Below are 23,907 nucleotides of genomic sequence, written 5' to 3'. Positions count from 1 at the left end.
ATGACCCATGTGCAACATTACCCAGGTGAATTTATCAAACGGTGTTAGAAAATATAAGAAACTTTCCAGTAAGTTAGTAGTTAAAACTTGTTCTTATTAGGATTTCTTAGCTATCATTATGATTTGTCTGCTCAGACTTATCTGTGTGGCAGATGAAAACAATTTCTGCTGCCGTGGCAAATTCTTTGGGTAACGAACCAAAATGATCTATCTTATTAGTTCTTATTAGTTCTTATTAGTACAGTGTGTCCTTGGTACCAGTGCATCCATGTCTGAACTAATTACAAAGAAAACCTTATGAAATGTTGTTACTTTGTCTTTGATATTAACGCCTCCATGCTTAAACTAATTATAGGAATACCTTATTAATTATCGCTTCCCGTGTCTCGGAAGTGCCCCGGACATATGCCAAGAAGATATCATCCAGTTTCGGGACTGCTTGTAGATGTATAAAAGGCTATATGAAACTTTCAATAAATGAAGATAAACGAACAGACTTCGGTGTCTGTGAATTTTTCCTTCCCGAGCGCTCGTCTCCTGTTGAAAAGTCTCATCTGTTACTGGAAGCTCTGACTGGGGTGCCAGATTCACTGGGATCTGAAGGGTTGCTTCAACTGAAGCGTTGTACTTTAACAAAGGGTAAACATGCTTTGACAATATTTGTGAGCGATGTTAACATGCTAGCGCTGTGCTTCACTACACTCTACCATGAATAAGCTGTATAGTCAACCATAGTCAACATGCCTTAGGAATATGCATATGCAATGATGGCATATCATGGTATGTCTGTGGCCCTGTGTAGTAAACCGCAGTTAAATCATGTTGAACACATAGGTAAACAGTGTAAAGCTAGGGCAAAACCACCGTAAAACAATGTTCACCAGGGTAAACTTGGATACAAAATAAATAAACGAAATCTAGAAAAGACAGTAGTCTTTTTTGAGAGGTCTGTGCAAAAAGGCCTTACCGGAGATTTTTTTTTTCTCAACTGGAGTGGGCAGGATACAGACTTCCAGACGTGAGAAGCACATCTCCAAGCTCTTCCGCATTTCTGGTTTGAGGGACTGCAGCACCTCCTCCAGGTACTCGTCCGTCTCGCTCTCTACGAACTGGTAATCGCGGATCAAGAAGCAGAAGCAGTTTGGAAGATAATGTGCTGGTTCACCACCACCATCTGAGCACTTGGAAACCACAATTTCACACACCACTTGCTGCAGAGCACTGTGGAGCCAGTTAAGAGTCTTCCACACACAGACTGGAAACAAAAACCTCTGAATTTCTGCCTGCACTTTGATTAATCATACGAAGGCCTAGGCTACATCAATACTTTGACCGATCCACAAATCATGACATATAAACCTATTGCCTTTTTAGTTATAAATACTAGATTGTGGCTTTAAAAAGTATTTAATTTGCTGTAAGGTCAAAGTTTTTCATTTGGTTCATGTCAAAATTTTACAGCTTACACATTGTGGAGCCAAATTCCACATTGATGCTTAACAAAATTATCTGTTGATTTGGATTCTCCAAACTAGGTAAGAGTTACAGTTGCTGAGACAGAACACTGTTGTTCCTCAATCAAAGCAAGTCTGAATGCTAAATGTCATTATTTAAAGCTGCCACTTATTGAATCGTGATGTCGCACAAAAGCATAATATTGGCAATAAGATGCTTCCTACTGTCGTCTCCTTCCTGGATGAACTGGACTTCCTTCTCTCCTCCCTCCCCTCACTGTCCTCACCTACCATCCTCCTGGGAGACTTCAGCATCCACCTCTCCAAATGCTCCTTATTAACTTGAAATATAGGCTTTGTCTGAAATTGGAACTAATCAGATGGTTAAAAAAAAAATCTGCTGATCTGGATTCTCCTGACTGGATAAGCACTAGTCAACACTGGTGTTCCTCAGTCAAAGCAAGTCTGAATTCTAAGTGTCATTATTTAATGCTGCCACTTGGGGGCAACAAAACCATCAGTATAAATTGAATTCGTAGACACTACTGTGATAAGGTTCACAGGTATTGCGTGTATACAGGGGTGCCGCATGTATATGTGTATACATTGCGTGTATACAGGGGTAGGCATCCTAGGCAATTTCCCAGGCCCCTGGGCTGAGGGGGGGCCACCTAATGGGACCCCCCCCGCTCTCATGGAAGAAATTTCCGCCCCTCCCCTCACGGGAGAAAACTCCGTCGCACCCCCCACCCCCCGCCGTCAATAATTGTTTTGCCCGGGGCCCCCACATACCCTTGAATCGCCTCTGTGTGTTTACGTCAGAAAAATGGTTGACAGACATTAATCAACCATGCGAGACGTCTATGTAGGTGTCAGCTCTCCCCTTGGTCTTCTCCAGGACAGTCCCTATTATATCATTTATCTTGTATTTCTCCTATATTTTTAACACTTTAAATAGTCGTGTGCTAGGACCCAGGAGGAGAAGTTGAAAACAGCAGGAAAGCCAGGCATCTTAATAAACTGTAATACACTGTAGTATACTCTAGGTTAAAAACATCTGTGATAACTCATGTGCACCAGGAGCAGGTTTGCAATTGTTTTTCCCTGGTGGGTGCAAGTGGGGTGTGCAAAGAGAGCTTGTGCAGGAGCAAATGGCCCCCCTATGCCCCCCCTGTGGTGCTGCCAAAGTACATTTTAATAGACTACAATGCAAACCAGGGAAAACCATTGTGAAGCAGGAAAACTACTGCCAATTGTCCAAGCACTTTTACTAAACTTTCATAAGTGTAACAGGCTTGTTTAACAATCAGCCCTGTCATATTAGGATGTTCTTGTCTTGGTCTAGATCAGCTGCCATTAGAAAGGATACTTGAGGTCCTGCATTGCACTGGCATCGATGCACCTCAGAGTGTTGTAGAGGAGAAAGCTGGAGAGCAATGCAGTCAGTAAAATGATCTTCTGGTCATTAATTGGCTTGCCTTCATGGTCATCCAGTCCCTCAGTGTCCAGGAGGATCAGGGTGATGTTGTAATGGGTTGGGTGAGGTCGGGCCCAGAGCCAGATCCCTTTGGTACAGGGCTTTCTGGAGTGACCAACAGGAAACCCCTGACCACTCCCAAAGAACCGGGACAACAGGTAGGATTTCCCTGTCCTGTGCTTGCCCACGATGGCGATCACCTCTGTCTTGTTCGTCAGCTGCTCGAGATACGCCGTAACCTCCTTGTTGATCACCAGCCGATCATCTTGGAACTCGATGAAAAGCTTGGGCTCTTCCATGGCTTCAGGACAGAGAGGGAGAATGAGTTCACAGAATATCACAAGTCACATTTCAGGTAGAGGGACCGTATGGATCCATAGTCACTGAGGAACAAGATGGGATTATGTAGCAGAAGAAAAGACTTTAACATTTATATTAAGCATCACACCTTGAATTTCAACACATATTTACTCTGCACAGGAATCCAGCTACACTGATCAGCTGTTCACAATTCCAGCCACCCATCGAAGAGCTAAACCACATTACCAGAGTGATCAGGAGAGTAATTGTTTGGGAGGGACAGTGCAGGCATGGTCAATGGATTGTCAAAGCATTCATGACTGTGTTACATTGATCTGATACACTGTTGTGAACCTGTTATCTGTTATCTCCCCCACATAAATCTTTGATCCCAAAAAAAAGTGCTTAGAATCTGCCAATTTACAAATGAATAATAACTTGTTAATTAACAATTGAAAACCGAGTCTGACCAATACAAATATATGAGATATTTTAGTTTAGATCTTATTTTAGTCATTTTGTTGCTATTCAGTAAGATTAGGCCAATACATGTTCAGTATAGATAAGGTCTAATGCTTAAACTTAAACGTTTGCCTGTTTGAAGACAAATTTAAAATCCCTGTGACCTTAAATGTACGAGGTATAATATTTATTGAAATCAACACCTGTGTGTGTGTGTGTGTGTGTGTGTGTGTGTGTGTTCAGTGTGGGACAGAGTATTCTTACTCTGCTGGTTTTTACTCCTCTCTCGTGATTCCTTGGAGAAACACTATACTATATTATTACACAAGTTTTATTCACAATACATCTTCACTATGGCCCAGTGTTAGAAAAAGTAATGGAGTCTAGAAGTCCAGGTTTAATAAGTGGCATGATGCAAAACGAAACATAGGCCTGAATTAGTTACAGTACAAAATGAACAACCAGGTAACGACCAACAGAGGATAACAAAACACAATGAGAAGGAAAATAAATAATACCATAGTTTTCCGTAAGCTCTCTGGTAGGATAGCCTATAATAGACTCAATACCTAAACATGCTCTGCAATTTTCGCTAAGCTTAGAAACGCACTAATATATTATTTATGTATTTATTTATTTCTCTTAGCAGACGCAGGGCGACTTACAAAATATGAGCGCAATATAAAGTACAAAAAGTACAAAAATACAGTGCAGTTCAAGGCATAAAACATTACAAATTCCAATTTACATAATACAGTTACATATATAGGAGGAGACTCGGACGCCGTCCACATTAATAGGACAGTAGTTTTTATTAAAACACAGTATAATTGGTGTATTAATGTTGTACACATACATTACTAAAACTCGCATGTTATTCTAATGAGATGGCAGAAAACTAAAATTAACTTAGTACAAAAATAAACGCGTGCCAAGATTGTATGTCTACTAAAACTTACAGCAATGTTTTTGTGTATTAAACATACTAAATATCATTTCATATGTACAAAGACACAGCAACACACCCGCGTTACCCGCAAGTCGAAGGTTCATTTCCACCCCCGCTGGCCGCGACAGAGGTCATGTGACATGTACTTTTACATGTATTTATTTATTTATTCGTGTATTTGTTCAGCAGATGCTGTGATCCAAACATGTGAACAGCATTACAGTTCATACAATAAGTTCAATTCCGTGAAGTTAACCGGGGCAGTGATTTGGGACGCAGCTCGGTCCTCTGTAAAGACGTCATCCCTGCCTGTATTCTCGCAGTTTTCTCAAACCACAACACGCAACTTTAATTTCTTAGGCCTGTTCAATAAAAATACAGTCATACTTAAATGCATAAACTATCGACTTTCGACAATGTAAACTAATAAATGCAGCCGATCCAAGTCTGAGGCAGGGACTCAATCACTTCCTTATTGAAAACAGCGCATTTTAACATATGTCAAGTAACAGTCGTAAAAGCAGTGGGTGAAGAGATCCAGTTCAAATGGGAAGCCAAGAAAAGTTAGTTTAACAGTAAAACAGCGCAATCCAAATCCTTTCAATGCTACCTTTTTGTGCAGAATGAATCCTCTGTACTGTGGTTTCTTCCAGGCGCACCGAGCCGATCGGCTTGTCAATCTGTACCCAGTGCAGTCTGTGTTCAGTGGCTATGGGACGTCATATATAAAGGCATGCACACAGCCCTGCCCCTTTCTCATTATGACTTGCTGTTTTCTTACTTTTACAGGGAGCCAGGTGAGGAGGAACGAGATCAAACGTGTCTCACCTCCCCCGACACAGAGCCAAGCATTTCTAAGCACAGCATAACCAAATGTCAGCCCAAATTCAAGTGGCAGCCTAATCTCGCCTAATGGGAGTATTTAGTATTTGGTATTGTTGCGAGCTATTGTTCAGTGTAACTGCGTGTGTCTGGCACGTCTTTATCTATATTCAGACTCAAAACGGCCATTAATTGTGCTATTAGCACTCCTGCCTGGAAGGGAGGGTCATCCTGACAGCCTTGTGTCATTCAACGCAACACAGGTGTGCACTGTCCTAATTAGATACAGGTGAAGTATTTAACAGCTCTTATCCCCTAATCCCTCCAACCTCATCTCTCTGCCTCTCCCATCCTGCTCCCTCCCCTCCCCTCTACTCCACTCCACTCTCTGGGGGCCTGTGGAACTGCCACTCAGCTTCCAACAAAGCCGACTTCATCTCCGCCTTCACCTCCCACCAGTCTCTGGATTTCCTCGCTCTCACCGAGACATGGATCTCCCCGGACAACTCTAGCACCCCTGCTGCCCTATCCTCTCTCTTTGTCCTGTCCCACTCCCCTCGTCTTACCGGGCGGGGAGGAGAAACAGGACTCCTGCTCTCCCCTTCTCTCCTCTTCTCTGTCCCCCTCTCTCTCTCCTCTATCACGACCCACAGCTTTGAATTCCATGCAGTGGAACTCACCCCTCCCTCTCACCGCTTTCTTCTAGTTCTCTACTGTCCTCCTGGTCCACTCGCCTCCTTCCTGGATGAACTCGACTTCCTTCTCTCCTCCCTCCCCTTGCTGTCCTCACCTACCGTCCTATGGGCAGACTTTAACATCCACCTCTCCAACCCCTCCCACTCTGCTGGATTTCTTCCTCTCCTTCACTCCCTTAACTTCTCTCTCTACCCATCTCCCCCCACTCACAGGGCAGGACACCAGCTAGACCTCATCTTCTCTAGAGGCTGCTCCCCTTCGACACTCTCCATGACACCCCTGGACATCTCAGACCACCACTTAATCTCCTTCATTCTCCTTTTCCCTCCCCTCCCTCCCCGACCCACCCACTCCCTCTGTCACCTTCCGCCGTAATCTCTGGCTGTTTCCCCTCTGCATTTAAAAAAGCTGCTGTCATCCCACTCCTCAAGAAACCAACCCTTGATGCCACCTCTCCTCAGAACTACTGCCCTGTCTCCCTACTCCCCTTCCTCTCAAAGACTCTCGAGCGGATGGTCCACCATCAGCTCTCTGCCTTTCTGTCCCAACAATCACTCCTTGATCCTCTGCTATCTGGTTTCCGCACAACTCAGTCCACTGAGACGGCTCTCCTGGCAGTCATTGACTCCCTCAACTGTGCTTTGAGCAGCCTCCCTCTCCTCCGTCCTCATCCTCCTTGATCAGCATTTGACACTGTCAATCACTCCATCCTCCTCTCCTGCCTCGCTGACCTTGGAATCTCTGGGACTGCTCTCACCTGGTTTTCCTCCTACCTCAATGACCGGACCTACCAAGTGACGTGACGAGGTTCCTCATCCATCCCCCAACCTCTCCCCAAGGCTCCATCCTGGGCCCCGTCCTGTTCTCTCTCTACACTTGCTCCCTGGGCCCCCTCATCGCATCCCATGGTTTCTCTTTCCACTTCTACAATGATGAGGCCCAGATCTTCCTGTCTTTTCCCACTTCTGACCCTCTCATCTCCTCTTAATCTCTTCCTGTTTGTCTGCTATCTGATGCACTTGCACCACCTCAAGCTCAACCTCTCCAAATCGGATCTCCTCTTTTTCACCCACTCTTCCTCACCTTCTGCTGATCTCTTCATCTCAATCCCCTTGGAATCCACCACACTCTCTCCTTCTTCTTCCGCTAAAAATCTAGGAGTCACCCTCGATCCTGCGCTCTCCTACACCCAGCACATCACCACGCTGACACGCACCTGTAGATTCTTCCTGAGCAACATACGCCGAATCTGTCTCTTCCTCACCAACTACTCGACTCAGCTGCTCGTCCAGTCACTGGTCCTCTCCCGCCTGGACTACTGCAACTCCCTCCTAATTAAGTTCAATTTACTGACCCTCACCTACCGCTGTCTGGACCACACTGCACCAAGCTACCTTCAGACCCTCGTCTCCCTCGTCCATCCACTCCAGACCACTCCTCCACAGCCCGCTCCTTCTCATCCCTGGCCCCTAAATGGTGGAACGACCTTCCCACTGAAGTCAAAACAGCAGAGACCTTGACCTCATTCTGGCGCTTACTCGACGCATCTTTTCAGACAGTACTTGTAATATTAGTCCTTTTACTCTCCTGTAAGATAGCACTTCACAACATTTTACCAGGCTTCTTGCGTTACTAATACTTGTATTATTGATTTCCCCCTTGCTCCCTTTCCCGTAGCCCTTGACTGTGACCTAACATCTTGACAGCATTTAGCTTTTACTTTCCAGGATATATGACCTCACGTAATGTATTTACTTATGTAAATTGAATGGTGTACAATTTATTATGCTTTGAATTGAATTGTATAATGTAAATTTGAATTTGTAACGTTTGCTGACTTGTACTGAATGGTATTGCACTTATATTATAAGTCGCCCTGGATAAGGGTGTCTGCCAAGAAATAATAATAATAATAATAATAATAATAATAATTCAAGATGGAAAACGGGAGACACTTCTTCACACAGAGAGTCGTCACAATCTGGAACAAACTCCCCAGCGATGTGGTTGAAGCTGAAAATTTGGGAACATTTTAAAATGGACTGGATAGGATTCTTGAAGCACTCAGTTTTTAATGGACACCAAATGAGCACGATGGGTCGAATGACCTCCTCTCTCTAGTAAACTTTCTTACCTGGGAGGAGCACTGGGTATTATATGTTCATTTCCTGCTATTCAACACAAGCTTAATGTAACATTTTATGAATATAATCAAATTATATTAGTTTCACATTCATTGTCACCAATAAATGATTATTGCACACCTTTGATTTGACTGTGTGGTGATAATATGAGTTTCAGTTAAACTGTTATACAGATTGACTGGAAATAATATTCTGTTTAGTATTTAACTTATTTTGCTGTCATTGTCATTTAACAATAATTACACCATTCCATTATGATTAACACAGGATCACAAGTGTTTAAAGCAGAAAATAAAAGTGCCGCAGGTCCTATAGTTGAAATGTACTTTTATTTTAATTAATTGTTCTTCAGTTATGCTTTTAAGTTGCAGTTCATTGAACATTAAGTAACACAAAAGACTGCTCAGAACCGAATGATATGAATGTGGCACATTAAGGCTTAATGAAGAAGTTAACCTCATTCCTTCTGAGAAATATACTTCAGAGGAAATCAACAAGCAACAAGCAGCAAGTTGAAGCAGCAATTTGATTCAACAAAAGAGGAAAAACATGGGATTTATGCAGAGAACAGTAAGGCAATGAATGGAGTGGTGAGTTTTGTTTTCCATTGTTAGTACGTTTATGAGTACAATGAAGCACTCGACTGATAACTGAAGGCAGAAGAAACCTAATCTGCAGGAGTTGGTGAATGGGGGATGGGAGGACTGGAAGATTAATTTAATTGCGACTGGACTGGTCATGAATACCCCTACGGAAAAATATCAAGTAAACAATGAAGGCAGACAGGTTACATTCACTTCCGTTTCTTGTTTTTGGACCTTGATTTGTGCTCACATTGAAATGCTGAACGGGACTTTATTTTTCTCAGCAAGGATTCAGCTCCTCCTGAAATGTAAAAGTATCTAATGCCTGCTTGCCTGTCTCACATGGCATGAGAAAAATGTTGCTGCAACATTGGCCTGACCACAGGGTGTTTTTAATGTTCTCCTATTCCAGCACGGCAATGTTGTCTGCACATTTCAGAGGTCCACCTCTCAAATTACAATCATATTGCCAGCACTGATACAACACATTTTCTTTATGTTTTTCCATTTTGCCTAACAATGCAAAAGATATTTTATTTGTGAATTCTGTCACTCAAATGAAGTTTTGTCCATTTAATGCTATAATGTTATTTAACAACAACCCCTTCATTCCTACACCATACAGTGAGGGAAAAAAGTATTTGATCCCCTGCTGATTTTGTACATTTGCCCACTGACAAAGAAATGATCAGTTTATAATTTTAATAGTAGGTGTATTTTAACAGTGAGAGACAGAATAACAACAAAATAACAGAATAACAGAATAACAACAAAAGGCAACAAAGGAGTGGTTCAAGAAGAAGCACATTAAGGTCCTGGAGTGGCCTAGCCAGTCTCCAGACCTTAATCCCATAGAAAATCTGTGGAGGGAGCTGAAGGTTCGAGTTGCCAAACGTCAGCCTCGAAACCTTAATGACTTGGAGAGGATCTGCAAAGAGGAGTGGGACAAAATCCCTCCTGAACTACAAGAAATGTCTGACCTCTGTGATTGCCAACAAGGGTTTTGCTACCAAGTACTAAGTCGAAGGGGTCAAATACGTATTTCCCTCTTTAACATGCAAATCAATTTATAACTTTTTTGAAATGCGTTTTTCTGGATTTTTTTGTTGTTATTCTGTCTCTCACTGTTAAAATACACCTACCATTAAAATTATAGACTGATCATTTCTTTGTCAGTGGGCAAACGTACAAAATCAACAGGGGATCAAATACTTTTTTCCCTCACTGTATTTGTCCACTTCATTACAATGTAATTCTGCTAATTGGCTGATCACTGCATTGTGTTAATCTGGCAAGTCCATGGACAGTTTGGAAGAAGGTCCATATGCTTCAGAAGTGACTTCAATGGAGAAGTTGTTTATCTCCCATACTTTTAAAATTGGAAATGAAGTTTCCGATCTCATCAAGGTTGAACTGAATCTCCTTGACTTTGTTGCGGACCTCTTTGGCAGCTTCAGTCTTGCACCCTGCATGCAGATCTTTGGCCTTGCGGATAATGTTGACCATATCCATAATCAGGGCGATGCCAGCAAGTAAGCCGCCCACCACTGCTGTGACCCTGGCTGCAGCGTTGGCTCCCAAAGCGATGACATCATCAAGCAGACTAACTGCCCGGGCGAGGGAAAAAACGCTGGTCAGTATGCCCACTCCCCCCGGTAACACCGACATGCCGCTGACCTCCTCCTGCAACTGCGACAGTGTCTGGCAGACGGTTTCGATGGACTCCTTCAGATTGTCAAAGTCTATTTCAATGCTCTGTACCTTAGCTTCCAGCTCTTCCTTGTATTGCTTGTTCTTGATGTGTCTCCCAACGTCAGAAGAGAATGCCGTGATGCCGCCAGCTACGCCAATTCCCGCCCCGACCCCGCTGATTATTAACGAGGTCCCGAAGGTGACAGGCATCAGCGCCAAGCCAACGATGGTCAGAATGGACCCGGCTGCCGCCACAGAACTTCCTGTGATACCGCCTATGGTGGTGCCCTTGTGAGTAAAGTCCATCCAATCTGCAATGGCTTCCATCTCCTTCAGCAAGTCTTCAATGACCCTCCTCTTGTCCAAGTACTGGCTTTCCATGGATCTGATCATTTCCTGTTGGGTAAAAGACACACCTGTTACAATCACCCCAGTGAAACCAGTGCCCTGTGAAACTCACCATGAACCATTTCAAAACATTAGTCAAGAGTTATCATCACTTGAATTACTGGTTGATATATCCTGTTTGTTTTTGGTTTGTTGCTCTTTTTGTAATAGGTTTGTAATTTTGTGAAACGTGTATCACACATTGGTATGGGCATCTGCCAAGAAATTTAAAATAATAATATGCTAAAACAAGGCTCTGTTATAGCAGAATCTGTAGTTAAGCTTTATCCTTGAATGTAGAATGGCCTTATATCTACTTATCAGTGGGGACTGAAATGAGTCAGCAGTTGATGTTTTATTCAAATTGGTTTTATTCATGTAGCATCTTTGATTTCTTAAGATTTCCCAAATTCCCCTTGAATTTCACAGAGACCTACCACCCGATCAAAAAACTCAGAATACATTCTGTAGGAATTATGACCAAGACCAAATAAAAACCGTTACAGTTCTACCAAGTGTAAATGAGCAAACGCTGCACTTGATGGTGAGACTGCATGAAATACTAATTAAGTCTTGAAAAAAGACCCAATTAAGCATTGTAAGTGGAATTGGAAATTGGTACATTTTTCATTTGATACAAGTCTATATAACATCATTCAGGACAGCAGTTTCAATACATAATTGTGTGATTTTCATGCATAATATTGTGTTATTTCTGATTCAGCTTTAAACACTTGTTACCAGAGGCATGCGCTAGGTACAATGAATAAGAAGGCATCCATTCAGGTGATCATCACCTTGCATTCATTTAGAAAAAGAAAACCTACAGTAATCACTCAGTCACCTTTTCAAATGTCATGTCACTGGGAATAGAGAACATATACCTGAAATGCTTTTCTTAGAAGATCATCAAAGAACGGCCTGCAGAATTTTACATAGGAAGCTACCTTGCTTGGCCCCAGACCTAAAAAGACACATTGGAATAGATTAGGTGTAATTACATGAAAGGATTCACTGGGTTTTTCCTTGAATACTTACATGTTTTAATTAAATAAACATCATTCATCTACCAACAAATATGCATACAGGAAACACTTATCTGACACAAGGCCACTACCTTTGTATGAAAAGGAATATCACAACAGGTCTGTGATATTTAATTCTTTTAATATCATTTCTTTTCTGAGATAATTTGGAAATCCATTTGTTTCTGAAAGCTTTGTATTCTATGTAGAATTTTCAATTGTCTGCCTTTTTCGAAAGACACTGTTGTGAATGTCTACCATAGCCTGAACCTCTGTTTAATTCAGCCATTTAATCAATTTCAATTTGTCATGTAAAGCATGACATCTTGCATGACTGAAACCGGCTTCTAAACACAGCCAGCGAGCTTATGGTCCTCTGGTTTACTTTCCATCAGTTTCCCTACATAGTTGCATTTATTTGTTTCTTAATTTCAATGAAAGACCTCAAAATCTAATGGACTGGAGACCAGAGCTGGGCCATGATTGGACACATCGTAGTGGGTGGCTATTTGCTAGTTTGACCATTGTTGCCAATTCAGGATGTTATGGCCAGTTGTGGCTCACCTTGAAGAGCAAAGTATTCCTCATTAAAATCCTCAATCCTCTTCTTCATTTCGGTGAAGGCATGAAGGCCTCTGCAGTCAAAGCAGGAAGTCAATCCGTGCTTCATCTTTAGTGCTTCAATCTTCTCCCAGCACTTCAATTTTGACACCTCCTCCACACGGCCATTCTTCAGGTTGCCCAGCAGAGTCTGAGCCAGAACTCAGCAGTTAGTATACATAATAGAAATCATTCTAACTAAAGAATGATGTTGCCACATTTTCATAAATTGAAGACAGAATCAGATAACAATACAGGATTTGTTGTCTCCAGGGGATGTCACAATATTGTAAAACAATGTCATTTGATAGCATTTATCTACATTCCTGAGAAAAAACCGACCACAAAACAGAGAGAATTAAAAACGAATTTAAATTGAAGAAATGCATATAAAATATGCATTGCTGTGCATGCAGCAGAGAATGTTAATACACGTTTCACTTTCTATATATATATATATATATATATATATATATATATATATATATATATATATATATATATATATATATATATATATATACAGTGAGGGAAAAAAGTATTTGATCCCCTGCTGATTTTGTACGTTTGTCCACTGACAAAGAAATTATCAGTCTATAATTTTAATGGTAGGTGTATTTTAACAGTGAGAGACAGAATAACAACAAAACAATCCAGAAAAACGCATTTCAAAAAAGTTATAAATTGACTTGCATGTTACTGAGTGAAATAAGTATTTGACCCCTTCGACTTAGTACTTGGTGGCAAAAACCTTGTTGGCAATCACAGAGGTCAGATGTTTCTTGTAGTTGGCCACCAGGTTTGCACACATCTCAGGAGGGATTTTGTCCCACTCCTCTTTGCAGATCCTCTCCAAGTCATTAAGGTTTGGAGGCTGACGTTTGGCAACTCGAATCTTCAGCTCCCTCGACAGATTTTCTATGGGATTAAGGTCTGGAGACTGGCTAGGCCACTCCAGGACCTTAATGTGCTTCTTCTTGAGCCACTGCTTTGTTGCCTTGGCTGTGTGTTTTGGGTCATTGTCACGCTGGAATACCCATCCACGACCCATTTTCAATGCCCTGGCTGAGGGAAGGAGGTTCTCACCCAAGATTTGATGGTACATGGCCCCGTCCATCGTCCCTTTGATGCGGTGCAGTTGTCCTGTCCCCTTAGCAGAAAAACACCCCCAAAGCATAATGTTTCCACCTCCATGTTTGACAGTGGGGATGGTGTTCTTGGGGTCATTCCTCCTCCTCCAAACACGTTGAGTTGAGTTGATGCCAAAGAGCTCGATTTTGGTCTCATCTGACCACAACACTTTCACCCAGTTCTCCTCTGAATCATTCAGATGTTGGCAAACTTCAGACAGGCCTGTACATGTGCTTTCTTGAGCAGGGGGGCCTTGCGGGCGCTGCAGGATTTCAGTCCTTCACGGCGTAGTGTGTTACCAATCGTTTTCATGGGGAATATGGTCCCAGCTGCCTTGAGATCATTAACAAGATCCTCCCTTGTAGTTCTGGGCTGATTCCTCACCGTTCTCATGATCACTGAAACTCCACGAGGTGAGATCTTGCATGGAGCCCCAGACCGAGGGAGACTGACAGTTATTTTGTGTTTCTTTAATTTGTGAATAATCACACCAACTGTTGTCACCTTCTCAACAAGCTGCTTGGTGATGGTCTTGTAGTCCATTCCAGCCTTGTGTAGGTCTACAATCTTGTCCCTGACATCCTTGGACAGCTCTTTGGTCTTGGCCATGGTGGAGAGTTTGGAATCTGATTGATTGATTGCTTCTGTGGACAGGTGTCTTTTATACAGGTTACGAGCTGAGATTAGGAGCACTCCCTTTAAGAGAGTGCTCCTAATCTCAGCTCGTTACCTGTATAAAAGACACCTGGGAGCCAGAAATCTTGCTGATTGATAGGGGATCAAATACTTATTTCCCTCATTAACATGCAAATCAATTTATAACTTTTTGAAATGCATTTTTCTGGATTCTTATGATGTTATTCTGTCTCTCACTGTTAAAATACACCTACCATTAAAATTATAGACTGATAATTTATTTGTCAGTGGGCAAACGTACAAAATCAGCAGGGGATCAAATACTTTTTCCCCTCACTGTATATATACACAATCAAACATAGGCTCTCAAAATAATTCACCCCCCTTGGAATTTTACACATTCATTGTGTTACAACACGAAATCAGAATGGATTTAATCAGGAGTTTTTGACACTGATCAACACAGGAAATGTCCATAATGTCAAAGTGAAAAATACAATCTGCAAATTGTTCTAAATTAATTACAAATACAAAAAAGATTTATAATAATTAAATGCATGAGTAATCATGAGTATTTGGTAGAGGCACCTTTGGCAGCAATTACAGCCATGAGTCTATGTGTATAAGTCTCTACCAGCTTTGCACATCTGGACACAGCATTTTTTGCCCATTCTTCTTTGCAATAAAAAAAGGATTTTGGATAATTGGATGGGGACCTTTGGTAAACAGCAATTTTCAACTCTTTCCACATATTCTCAATTGGATTGAGGTCCAGGCTTTGACTAGGCCACTCCAGGACATTGACCTTTTTGTTTTTAAGCCATTCCAGTTTGGCTGTGGCTGTGTGTTTGAGGTCATTGTCTTGGTGGAAGATGAATCTTCTCCCAATTCCAAGGTCTCTTGCAGGGTTTCTTCCAGGATTTCTCTGTACTTTGCTGCATCCATTTTGCCCTCTATTTTTACAAGGTTTCCAGGCCCTGATGCAGAGAAGTATCCCCATAGCATGATGCAGCCACCACCATGCTTCAGGGTAGGGATGGTGTTCTCAGGATGATGTGTGGTATTTTGCCACTCTCCCATAAAGGCCACTTTTCTGAAGCACCCAGGCTATTGCTGCAGTATGCACAATGTCTCCCAGCTGAGCTGTGGAAGACTGTAACTCCTTTAGAGTTGCCATAGGCCTCCCTGACTAGTGCTCTTCTCGCCCAAATACTCAGTTTTTGAGGACAACCTGATGTAGGTAGATTTACAGTTGTGCCATATTCTCTCAATTTCTTAATAATGGACTTTACAGTGCTCTGGGGGAAATGCAATGCCTTTGAAATGTTCTTATATCCTACACCTGATCGGTGCTTTTGAAGAACCTTATTCCAGATTTCCACTGAATGTCCCTTCGTCTTCATGATGTAGTTTTAGGAGGACTACTAAGGATTTGTAATAACCAACTGTGGGACCTCCCTGAAATTATGTGACACACTTAATTGCACAGAGATGGATTCCATTCAACTAATTACGTGACTTCTAAATACAACTGGTTTCACCACAGATCAATCAGGTGTGTCATAGCAAAGGCACGGATGACTTATGCATTTAATTATTTTCCGTTTTGAATTTGTAATTAGTTTAGAACAATTTGCAGATTATATTTTTCACTTTGACAGTATGGACATTTTCTGTGTTGATCAGGAGCAAAAACTCCTGATTAAATACATTCTGATTTCATATTGAAATGTGGAAAAGTTCAATGGGGCTGAATACTTTTGAGAGCCACTATATATATCTCAACACTGCCAGAAGCAAATATGTTTACTGGGTTCCCGTCTTTCCAATTACAATCCACACTTTCCTCACATCAGGTGCAGCTGAATACCAAATATCCCTCAGTAATGAGAGACCGTATGTTCTTTACTGACACAGAATATTGGTAATTAAATAGTAATGAGCATAGAGAAAGATAGTAAACTTTGCTCCCCTAAAAATAAATGTAACCTACACCACCTTGCCAATTCCCAATCCACAACCTGTAAATGCTACAGGAAACCCCTTACAACCCCAACATGACAGACACAACCCATTCAGAGGCAAATTGGGATCATCTATTCTTGCTTTACCAGTAAAATATTTGTGATGTAATATGACAGCACTGGGATCTTTAGGGGTGATTTAAGAATGATGTTCTTCTGCTCACCTCAAGCTCCACTCTTTTGCTGTTGATTTTGCTTGTGTCAGTGAGATAAAAGCTGTATTTCTTAAAGATGTTCAACGAGGCATCATGGGCATCTGATAGACGTTCTTCCAGCTCTTGGAGTTCCATTAGCAAGTTCTCATTCTCAAGCTTGGCTTCTGACTCAAAGGTTTCCTTGGCCTTGAGAAAAGCTCGTTCCAGCTGGGATTGGGTCAGGTCTTGGGCAGCAGCCTCCAAACACACACTCTCATTGTTGTTGAGCATGGAGACATAAGAACGAGCCAGGGCTACAATGGCTTAATATATAGAAATAGCAGCATTACATGATGCTGACATTATAAACACATTCAACACAGTGCAAAACATAAAGCAGGAGAACGATTAAAGTGATTCTCATATACAAAAATTATCAGAATCCAAGTGTTAAAGCTCAATTCATGTATTGTCTATTCATGTACTGTAACAGTTATACAAGCATTAAAGCATCCAGATGGACAGAATCTGCACTTTTACCTCCAGGCGTGCAGTATGTCTTCTCCTTGCCAATCATTTTAGGATTGCAGAGGTCACCAACATAGCTGATCAACCTGGAGAGAGATTTCTGGAAGTCTTCATCTAAGTCTGTGAGCTGCAGCTCTGGCAGCAACCTGTGAAATTGAGAAGCAAAAAGAGTCAGGACCCTCACTTACTGCCAAAATCAAAATACACTTAAAGACTTAAGCTTTCGATGACATTGTGCATGACCCATGTGCAACATTACCCAGGTGAATTTATCAAAGGGTGTTAGAAAATATAAGAACCTTTCCAGTAAGTTAGTAGTTAAAACTTGTTCTTATTAGGATTTCTTTGCTCTTATTATGATTTCTCTGCTCAGACTTATCTGTGTGGCAGATGAAAACAATTTCTGCTGCCGTGGCAAATTCTTTGGGTAACGAACCAAAATGATCTATCTTATTAATTCTTATTAGTACAGTGTGTCCTTGGTACCAGTGCATCCATGTCTGAACTAATTACAAAGAAAACCTTATGAAATGTTGTTACTTTGTCTTTGATATTAACGCCTCCATGCTTAAACTAATTATAGGAATACCATATTAATTATCGCTTCCCGTGTCTCGGAAGTGCCCCGGACATATGCCAAGAAGATATCATCCAGTTTCGGGACTGCCCCGAAACTCCTTTGAAATACTGCTTGTAGATGTTTAAAAGGCTATATGAAACTTTCAATAAATGAAGATAAACGAACAGACTTCGGTGTCTGTGAATTTTTCCTTCCCGAGCGCTCGTCTCCTGTTGAAAAGTCTCATCTGTTACTGGAAGCTCTGACTGGGGTGCCTGATTCACTGGGATCCGAAGGGTTGCTTCAACTGAAGCGTTGTACTTTAACAAAGGGTAAACATGCTTTGACAATATTTGTGAGCGATGTTAACATGCTAGCGCTGTGCTTCACTACACTCTACCATGAATAAGCTGTATAGTCAACCATAGTCAACATGCCTTAGGAATATGCATATGCAATGATGGCATATCATGGTATGTCTGTGGCCCTGTGTAGTAAACCGCAGTTAAATCATGTTGAACACATAGGTAAACAGTGTAAAGCTAGGGCAAAACCACAGTAAAACAATGTTCACCAGGGTAAACTTGGATACAAAATAAATAAACGAAATCTAGAAAAGACAGTAGTCTTTTTTGAGAGGTCTGTGCAAAAAGGCCTTACCGGAGTTTTTTTTTCTCAACTGGAGTGGGCAGGATACAGACTTCCAGACGTGAGAAGCACGTCTCCAAGCTCTTCCGCATTTCTGGTTTGAGGGACTGCAGCACCTCCTCCAGGTACTCGTCCGTCTCGCTCTCTACGAACTGGTAATCGCGGATCAAGAAGCAGAAGCAGTTTGGAAGATAATGTGCTGGTTCACCACCACCATCTGAGCACTTGGAAACCACAATTTCACGCACCACTTGCTGCAGAGCACTGTGGAGCCAGTTAAGAGTCTTCCACACACAGACTGGAAACAAAAACCTCTGAATTTCTGCCTGCACTTTGATTAATCATACGAAGGCCTAGGCTACATCAATACTTTGACCGATCCACAAATCATGACATATAAACCTATTGCCTTTTTAGTTATAAATACTAGATTGTGGCTTTAAAAAGTATTTAATTTGCTGTAAGGTCAAAGTTTTTCATTTGGTTCATGTCAAAATTTTACAGCTTACACATTGTGGAGCCAAATTCCACATTGATGCTTAACAAAATTATCTGTTGATTTGGATTCTCCAAACTAGGTAAGAGTTACAGTTGCTGAGACAGAACACTGTTGTTCCTCAATCAAAGCAAGTCTGAATGCTAAATGTCATTATTTAAAGCTGCCACTTATAGAATCGTAATATTGGCAATAAGATGCTTCCTACTGTCGTCTCCTTCCTGGATGAACTGGACTTCCTTCTCTCCTCCCTCCCCTCACTGTCCTCACCTACCATCCTCCTGGGAGACTTCAGCATCCACCTCTCCAAATGCTCCTTATTAACTTGAAATATAGGCTTTGTCTGAAATTGGAACTAATCAGATGGTTAAAAAAAAAATCTGCTGATCTGGATTCTCCTGACTGGATAAGCACTAGTAAGTCTGAATTCTAAGTGTCATTATTTAATGCTGCCACTTGGGGGCAACAAAACCATCAGTATAAATTGATTTCGTAGACACTACTGTGATAAGGTTCACAGGTATTGCGTGTATACAGGGGTGCCGCATGTATATGTGTATACATTGCGTGTATACAGGGGTAGGCATCCTAGGCAATTGCCCAGGCCCCCGGGCTGAGGGGGGGCCACCTAATGGGACGCCCCCGCTCTCACGGAAGAAATTTCCACCCGCCGCACCCCCCACCCCCCGCCGCAAGAATTGTTTTGCCCGGGGCCCCCACATACCCTTGAATCGCCTCTGTGTGTTTACGTCAGAAAAATGGTTGACAGACATTAATCAACCATGCGAGACGTCTATGTAGGTGTCAGCTCTCCCCTTGGTCTTCTCCAGGACAGTCCCTATTATATCATTTATCTTGTATTTCTCCTATATTTTTAACACTTTAAATAGTCGTGTGCTAGGACCCAGGAGGAGAAGTTGAAAACAGCAGGAAAGCCAGGCAGGCGATAGCCTATCTTAATAAACTGTAATACACTGTAGTATACTCTAGGTTAAAAACATCTGTGATAACTCATGTGCACCAGGAGCAGGTTTGCAATTGTTTTTCCCTGGTGGGTGCAAGTGGGGTGTGCAAAGAGAGCTTGTGCAGGAGCAAATGGCCCCCCTATGCCCCCCCTGTGGTGCTGCCAAAGTACATTTTAATAGACTACAATGCAAACCAGGGAAAACCATTGTGAAGCAGGAAAACTACTGCCAATTGTCCAAGCACTTTTACTAAACTTTCATAAGTGTAACAGGCTTGTTTAACAATCAGCCCTGTCATATTAGGATGTTCTTGTCTTGGTCTAGATCAGCTGCCATTAGAAAGGATACTTGAGGTCCTGCATTGCACTGGCATCGATGCACCTCAGAGTGTTGTAGAGGAGAAAGCTGGAGAGCAATGCAGTCAGTAAAATGATCTTCTGGTCATTAATCGGCTTGCCTTCATGGTCATCCAGTCCCTCAGTGTCCAGGAGGATCAGGGTGATGTTGTAATGGGTTGGGTGAGGTCGGGCCCAGAGCCAGATCCCTTTGGTACAGGGCTTTCTGGAGTGACCAACAGGAAACCCCTGACCACTCCCAAAGAACCGGGACAACAGGTAGGATTTCCCTGTCCTGTGCTTGCCCACGATGGCGATCACCTCTGTCTTGTTCGTCAGCTGCTCGAGATACGCCGTAACCTCCTCGTTGATCACCAGCCGATCATCTTGGAACTTGATGAAAAGCTTGGGCTCTTCCATGGCTTCAGGACAGAGAGGGAGAATGAGTTCACAGAATATCACAAGTCACATTTCAGGTAGAGGGACCGTATGGATCCATAGTCACTGAGGAACAAGATGGGATTATGTAGCAGAAGAAAAGACTTTAACATTTATATTAAGCATCACACCTTGAATTTCAACACATATTTACTCTGCACAGGAATCCAGCTACACTGATCAGCTGTTCACAATTCCAGCCACCCATCGAAGAGCTAAACCACATTACCAGAGTGATCAGGAGAGTAACTGTTTGGGAGGGACAGTGCAGGCATGGTCAATGGATTGTCAAAGCATTCATGACTGTGTTACATTGATCTGATACACTGTTGTGAACCTGTTATCTGTTATCTCCCCCACATAAATCTTTGATCCCAAAAAAAAACAATAGTGACTGCTTAAATCTGCCAATTTACAAATGAATAATAACTTGTTAATTAACAAATGAGAACCGAGTCTGACCAATACAAATATCTGAGATATTTTAGTATTTTAGTTTAGATCTTATTTTAGTCATTTTGTTGCTATTCAGTAAGATTAGGCCAATACATGTTCAGTATAGATAAGGTCTAATGCTTAAACTTAAACGTTTGCCTGTTTGAAGACAAATTTAAAATCCCTGTGACCTTAAACGTACGAGGTATAATATTTATTGAAATCAACACCTGTGTGTGTGTGTGTGTGTGTGTGTGTGTTCAGTGTGGGACAGAGTATTCTTACTCTGCTGGTTTTTACTCCTCTCTCGTGATTCCTTGGAGAAACACTATACTATATTATTACACAAGTTTTATTCACAATACATCTTCACTATGGCCCAGTGTTAGAAAAAGTAATGGAGTCTAGAAGTCCAGGTTTAATAAGTGGCATGATGCAAAACGAAACATAGGCCTGAATTAGTTACAGTACAAAATGAACAACCAGGTAACGACCAACAGAGGATAACAAAACACAATGAGAAGGAAAATAAATAATACCATAGTTTTCCGTAAGCTCTCTGGTAGGATAGCCTATAATAGACTCAATACCTAAACATGCTCTGCAATTTTCGCTAAGCTTAGAAACGCACTAATATATTATTTATGTATTTATTTATTTCTCTTAGCAGACGCAGGGCGACTTACAAAATATGAGCGCAATATAAAGTACAAAAAGTACAAAAATACAGTGCAGTTCAAGGCATAAAACATTACAAATTCCAATTTACATAATACAGTTACATATATAGGAGGAGACTCGGACGCCGTCCACATTAATAGGACAGTAGTTTTTATTAAAACACAGTATAATTGGTGTATTAATGTTGTACACATACATTACTAAAACTCGCATGTTATTCTAATGAGATGGCAGAAAACTAAAATTAACTTAGTACAAAAATAAACGCGTGCCAAGATTGTATGTCTACTAAAACTTACAGCAATGTTTTTGTGTATTAAACATACTAAATATCATTTCATATGTACAAAGACACAGCAACACACCCGCGTTACCCGCAAGTCGAAGGTTCATTTCCACCCCCGCTGGCCGCGACAGAGGTCATGTGACATGTACTTTTACATGTATTTATTTATTTATTCGTGTATTTGTTCAGCAGATGCTGTGATCCAAACATGTGAACAGCATTACAGTTCATACAATAAGTTCAATTCCGTGAAGTTAACCGGGGCAGTGATTTGGGACGCAGCTCGGTCCTCTGTAAAGACGTCATCCCTGCCTGTATTCTCGCAGTTTTCTCAAACCACAACACGCAACTTTAATTTCTTAGGCCTGTTCAATAAAAATACAGTCATACTTAAATGCATAAACTATCGACTTTCGACAATGTAAACTAATAAATGCAGCCGATCCAAGTCTGAGGCAGGGACTCAATCACTTCCTTATTGAAAACAGCGCATTTTAACATATGTCAAGTAACAGTCGTAAAAGCAGTGGGTGAAGAGATCCAGTTCAAATGGGAAGCCAAGAAAAGTTAGTTTAACAGTAAAACAGCGCAATCCAAATCCTTTCAATGCTACCTTTTTGTGCAGAATGAATCCTCTGTACTGTGGTTTCTTCCAGGCGCACCGAGCCGATCGGCTTGTCAATCTGTACCCAGTGCAGTCTGTGTTCAGTGGCTATGGGACGTCATATATAAAGGCATGCACACAGCCCTGCCCCTTTCTCATTATGACTTGCTGTTTTCTTACTTTTACAGGGAGCCAGGTGAGGAGGAACGAGATCAAACGTGTCTCACCTCCCCCGACACAGAGCCAAGCATTTCTAAGCACAGCATAACCAAATGTCAGCCCAAATTCAAGTGGCAGCCTAATCTCGCCTAATGGGAGTATTTAGTATTTGGTATTGTTGCGAGCTATTGTTCAGTGTAACTGCGTGTGTCTGGCACGTCTTTATCTATATTCAGACTCAAAACGGCCATTAATTGTGCTATTAGCACTCCTGCCTGGAAGGGAGGGTCATCCTGACAGCCTTGTGTCATTCAACGCAACACAGGTGTGCACTGTCCTAATTAGATACAGGTGAAGTATTTAACAGCTCTTATCCTCTAATCCCTCCAACCTCATCTCTCTGCCTCTCCCATCCTCCTCCCTCCCCTCCCCTCCACTCCCCTCCACTCCACTCCCCGGGGGCCTGTGGAACTGCCACTCAGCTTCCAACAAAGCCGACTTCATCTCCGCCTTCACCTCCCACCAGTCTCTGGATTTCCTCGCTCTCACCGAGACATGGATCTCCCCGGACAACTCTAGCACCCCTGCTGCCCTATCCTCTCTCTTTGTCCTGTCCCACTCCCCTCGTCTTACCGGGCGGGGAGGAGAAACAGGACTCCTGCTCTCCCCTTCTCTCCTCTTCTCTGTCCCCCTCTCTCTCTCCTCTATCACGACCCACAGCTTTGAATTCCATGCAGTGGAACTCACCCCTCCCTCTCACCGCTTTCTTCTAGTTCTCTACTGTCCTCCTGGTCCACTCGCCTCCTTCCTGGATGAACTCGACTTCCTTCTCTCCTCCCTCCCCTTGCTGTCCTCACCTACCATCCTATGGGCAGACTTTAACATCCACCTCTCCAACCCCTCCCACTCTGCTGGATTTCTTCCTCTCCTTCACTCCCTTAACTTCTCTCTCTACCCATCTCCCCCCACTCACAGGGCAGGACACCAGCTAGACCTCATCTTCTCTAGAGGCTGCTCCCCTTCGACACTCTCCATGACACCCCTGGACATCTCAGACCACCACTTAATCTCCTTCATTCTCCTTTTCCCTCCCCTCCCTCCCCGACCCACCCACTCCCTCTGTCACCTTCCGCCGTAATCTCTGGCTGTTTCCCCTCTGCATTTAAAAAAGCTGCTGTCATCCCACTCCTCAAGAAACCAACCCTTGATGCCACCTCTCCTCAGAACTACTGCCCTGTCTCCCTACTCCCCTTCCT

At 42.3% G+C, this 23,907-nt stretch overlaps 1 protein-coding gene across 1 annotated transcript; it reads right to left on the bottom strand.

The window, feature by feature from the left end:
• Nucleotides 1-8,614: 8,614 nt before the first annotated feature.
• Nucleotides 8,615-22,611, bottom strand: LOC136764836 (guanylate-binding protein 2). The gene is made up of 8 exons (XM_066719169.1): nt 22,502-22,611; nt 20,062-20,470; nt 18,265-18,516; nt 17,058-17,191; nt 16,548-16,840; nt 12,557-12,743; nt 11,852-11,931; nt 8,615-10,976 (listed from the first exon to the last, which is right to left on the bottom strand). Exons 2-8 carry the CDS (start codon nt 20,466-20,468, stop codon nt 10,230-10,232), a joined length of 2,100 nt encoding a protein of 699 aa, XP_066575266.1. The 5' UTR covers nt 20,469-20,470; nt 22,502-22,611; the 3' UTR covers nt 8,615-10,229.
• Nucleotides 22,612-23,907: the final 1,296 nt, after the last annotated feature.

This window comes from Amia ocellicauda, chromosome 12 (genome assembly GCF_036373705.1).
Source record: "Amia ocellicauda isolate fAmiCal2 chromosome 12, fAmiCal2.hap1, whole genome shotgun sequence".
NCBI classification, from domain to species: Eukaryota; Metazoa; Chordata; class Actinopteri; order Amiiformes; family Amiidae; genus Amia; species Amia ocellicauda.
The sequence above is the reverse complement of the archived record's forward strand: the minus strand, read 5'-3'. Positions and strand labels throughout refer to the sequence as shown.